The 4,365-nt window shown below is 39.1% G+C and overlaps 1 protein-coding gene across 1 annotated transcript; it reads left to right on the forward strand.

Annotated features, from left to right (window-relative positions):
• Window positions 1-139: 139 nt before the first annotated feature.
• On the forward strand, window positions 140-1,823 carry LOC113017880 (lactose-binding lectin l-2-like). Its single transcript, XM_026160990.1, has 4 exons — window positions 140-207; window positions 316-472; window positions 543-650; window positions 1,486-1,823. Exons 1-4 carry the CDS (start codon window positions 148-150, stop codon window positions 1,560-1,562), a joined length of 402 nt encoding a protein of 133 aa, XP_026016775.1. The 5' UTR covers window positions 140-147; the 3' UTR covers window positions 1,563-1,823.
• The last annotated feature ends 2,542 nt before the right edge of the window (window positions 1,824-4,365 follow it).

A 4,365-nucleotide genomic window follows, 5' to 3' on the forward strand; every position in this document is an offset into this window, starting at 1 on the left:
GGGGTTTATGTGCCAGTAAAAGCCCCGGTTCATTTTTCATGCTAAATTTATATTTGCTTTTCTTTCTTTGTGTGTTATGAGTATGTATGACCTCTTTTCTTGTTTCCCCCCTGTGAATAGGCATATTTTGCCCCTGATGGATGGAGTATGCACAGTCAACAGTGCCTCCTCTTTGTTCCAAGATACATGACCTGGGCTGAGGCTCAAGTAACAAAGATATTGATTTTTACACTAAGTATACTATGAAAGCTTGGAGTACATTAATGATGTAAAATTTCTTGGTCACTTAATTCTGTCTGTTTGTCTGCGCTGTAGAGAAACTGTCAGTCTCGTGGAGGACAGCTTGCATCTGTGTATAGTGCCAGTCAAGCTTACGAGATTCAAAAGGAGGTGCAACATGCTGGACGTGGCTATGGACAGTTTTGGGTTGGAGGCCATAATACTCCAGCGGTAAATAGCATGGTGTCTAGCAGTTTATGAAACAATTGCATTTTTAATTAATATGAATTAGCAATTTTTTTTTTTTAATTTTGCTTTAACAGAATCTTCCTGGTCCTGGAGTGATTATATGGGCGTGTCTGCTTTTGCTGAGTTTTGCAGAGGACAGGAAGCTAAACATAAGCACCACTGTTTGCAGATAACTTTTGGTGGTAAGTCTACCCCCAACCCCCATCAAAAAAAAGAAAAAAAAAACTGCTAGATTCAAGAAGTTTATTGTCATATACACTGCAAAACACAAGTGGTGATGCAGAGCAATGAAATTCTTACTTTGCAGGCTCCCTTCACACAACTAAATAATCAACTAACTAAAATAAAGAGTAAACTTAACTCTGAGCGTAGAACATAGCACAGAAGATAATAAAGTAAAACAAGAGCTTTGTAGCTTATCTGTGGGTGTAGACGGAATTTAGATAAAGTGCAAGTAGTTGCAACACTGTCACAGTGGTATTGGATCATATTAACAGTATCAGAACGAATCAAATATTTATGACATTTTTTTTTGTTATTTAAAAAAAAAAAAACAAAAAAAAAAAAAAAATATTTATATTATCATAAGTTTGTATTGTATTGATTGTGTATCTACAAAATAGCAATTTTTCAGGTCAAAGATAATCACAACAACTAGTAGTGATTCAGTAGACTGCTGGCCTGTGGATAGAAGCTGTTCTTTAGTCGGGTTGTCGTTGCTTTCACACTCCTGTAGCGTCTGCCAGTTTTCTACTGATGAAGTGTTACATACAACCTGGACAGGTCGCCAGTCTGTCACAGGGCCAACACACAGGGACAGACAACCATTCGCACATTCACACCTAGTGACAATTTGGATTACACATTGGTTACACATCAGTACAGCTTAAATGGGCTCGCTTCAATTTAATTATTTTCAGTTTTACATTTTACAAATTTTGATGAAAGAGGATCGTTGAGTCATAGTGTCACTGTTTGAGACTGATTCCTGTTTTTTTTTTTGTGTGTTTTTTGCAGAAGGAAAGGCAGGATGCTTGGATGACATGAAGTGTGAGACTAAGCTCCCATCTATCTGTGGTAGCCTTATCATGTGATCTCATCACTAATGCAAACCTACACTTCATCAGTAAAAACACTGACGTGTTTTTCAGCTATTGAGTCTTTCTTGGTATTTCTGTTCTGTTGCTACAGCATAAGGGATCAAACGACACATACAATAAACTGCAGAAGGATTTTATGTTTGGAAAGGCTTTAAAAATAAAAGAATGCTTTCACACAATGTACACATTTGTTTTGGAAAGTGGACTGTATTTCATATTCTTATGTAAATTAAAACACTAAAGCATTGAAAGAAACTGGTGGTCTGTTGCTCCATGTTACAGCTATAGTTCTACTATATTCAAAGCACAACATGAAGTAAGTAATAGTACCATACAGCTGGGATAGGCTCCAGCGCCCCCTGCGACCCTGAAAAGGATAAATGGCCTGTATTTATATAGTGCTTTACTAGTCCCTAAGGACCCTAAAGCGCTTTACACAACCAGTCATCCACCCATTCACACACACATTCACACCACTGGTGATGGCAAGCTACATTGTAGCCACAGCCACCCTGGGGCGCACTGACAGAGGGGAGCTGCCAACACTGGCGCCACCGGGCCCTCTGACCACCACCAGTAGGCAACGGGTGAAGTGTCTTGCCCACGGACACAACGACCGAGACTGTCCGAGCTGGGGCTTCGAACCGGCAACCTTCCGATTACAAGGCGAACTCCCAACTCTTGAGCCATGATCGCCCCCAAGTGGAAGCGAATGGATAGTTTTTAGAGTAAGGCTTGCGGGAGTGGTAGTGAAGAGGAAAAACTACTCTTTCGAATGTAAAAAAAAAAAAAATGTCCATCAGAACTGACTCAAATAAAACGATTCCAGCTATAATGTAATTCATTGCTCTTGTGAAACATCATTTTTATGGTAGCACATGGAAAGAGAGTTTTTGTGGCTATGCACTCTAATATTTATATTACCCTCCTATGCTTTACATGTGCTTTATAAAATGAGTCATAATCGCCACCAAGTCCTGTCGTCACTGCTCATGTTGTTTTTGTTTTCTATCTCTCAGTTAAATCTTGAGTTATCAAGGACTGAAAACTGCTGACCTTTCCCTGTGACCAATATTGTCATAGTGACACCTGATGGTGATACTGGAAACTTCCCAAATTATACTTTGAGTAACTGCACCACTGAAAATTAGTTTATTTAAAGTGTGATAAATGTCTGTCATGGAGGGAAGAGAGGCTCCAATAATCCGTTCTCACTATCCTTTGTAGGGTATTGCTAAACGATATGGTGTGGTTACCCTACTAGACAGTGATGCAACGGCTCAAGACGCTCTCAATAGTCCCTCTGTAGAAGGTGGTGAGAAAGAATGGAGGGAGATCAAATTCAAATTTTTATTTGTCACACACACACAACCATACACAGTATGACATGGGGGTGAAATGCTTGTAGCTGTACAATGCCCGACCATTAAATGACAGAAGAAAAGTTTTACAATGTTTACAATTTACAGGTTACTACAAAATTTACAAATTAACTTAGGAATTTACAGTAAAGAATGTGCAAAAAGCAGAAGAGATATAAGATAAGGATTATAAATTATAGGAATTATAGGGATTATAGGAAAGTGTGGTGATGCGTGTGGTTGACGTGTGTGAGAGTCCATCTTATAGTTGACGTGTTTGAGAGGAGTCCAGTCCTACACCTGGTTCAGGGCCCCGAATAGCCATCCCGCAATAGATGGGACTGCTTCTCAGCTTCCACAGGAATTTTTTAGATGCTGTTGGACCTTCTTAGTTATGGAGCTGGTATGAGGGGAAATTCTATGCCAGGTGAACACCACGGCAGTGTTGGGAGCAGTGTTGGTCAAGTTACTTGGACCATTGGCCATGAAGTAATCGTAACTAAATACTGATTACTCCCCAAAAAAGGAATCCCATTACTTACTCATTGCTTATTTTCAAAAGTAATTTAATTACTTAGTTACTTTTAAAACATGATTTACAACCTGAATAAGTTGATAAAGTGATAGATCTTTTCAGCCCAATTTCTACTTTTTTCTGCATAATCCATCATACAAATGTAATCAAATGGAAAAGTTTCTTTTTAAAACTTGTTTTATTAGTTTTAATCTTTTAACTTTATGCATAATGCAAAAATCAAATTATATGCAACATTCTCTGACTGGAGAAATTTGTTTAAACATTTAAACCTATTTTCTGCACATTACAGCACATAGAAATATTTTTTGTGTTTACACTCAGGCTTTTCAAATAGATTGCAAGTAAAACACAGTAGAAAATAAATAAAATGAATTACTCAGCGGTCCTGTTGCTCTATTTTCACCTGTAAAGGCAGGCGAATGTTTGCCCTGGTGCAGGTGTTGTCGCAGCAGTCGGGGGAAGAATCCGCGAGTTTCTCTGTGGATTTCCCATTACGTCATAGCGTTCTCGTGCTTGCTCGGGAAGTTTAGGGGGGTTTTTTCGCTGTAAAAAGAAGTTTTCTTCCCACGCAGTGAACAGCGGACACTAATGTTTTTGTCACCTTTTACGGAGTCAAAGGTAAGGTCAGTACTTCCACGCCTTTAACCCTTTACAGCCGATCGGAAGCGGGCACGCTTTTGTTTTGCGTAACTATTTTAAAAATCCCGGTAGCTCTGCAACCCACGTGAGCTAGCGCAATCATTTTTTTGCATATGAAACCGGAGGAGTTGTACTTACATCTTATGCCATTAGCTTGTCCTAGTCACGGTTTTCCTTTCCACATATAGCTTTTGCAAAAACTGCATAAAAAATCACTTGCAGCAACAAAAACATGATATTCCAGAAAACACGCTTCGCC

The sequence above is a fragment of the Astatotilapia calliptera genome, unplaced genomic scaffold (genome assembly GCF_900246225.1).
Source record: "Astatotilapia calliptera unplaced genomic scaffold, fAstCal1.2 U_scaffold_25, whole genome shotgun sequence".
Taxonomy (NCBI): Eukaryota; Metazoa; Chordata; class Actinopteri; order Cichliformes; family Cichlidae; genus Astatotilapia; species Astatotilapia calliptera.

Bases quoted from the DNA above. Each gene is read 5' to 3' on its own strand.
- LOC113017880 (XM_026160990.1), top strand. From the start codon at position 148: ATGCACAGTCAACAGTGCCTCCTCTTTGTTCCAAGATACATGACCTGG. The intron at 473-542 runs GTTTATGAAACA...TTGCTTTAACAG, and splicing joins AAATAGCATGGTGTCTAGCA to AATCTTCCTGGTCCTGGAGT. The intron at 651-1,485 runs GTAAGTCTACCC...TGTTTTTTGCAG, and splicing joins TTTGCAGATAACTTTTGGTG to AAGGAAAGGCAGGATGCTTG.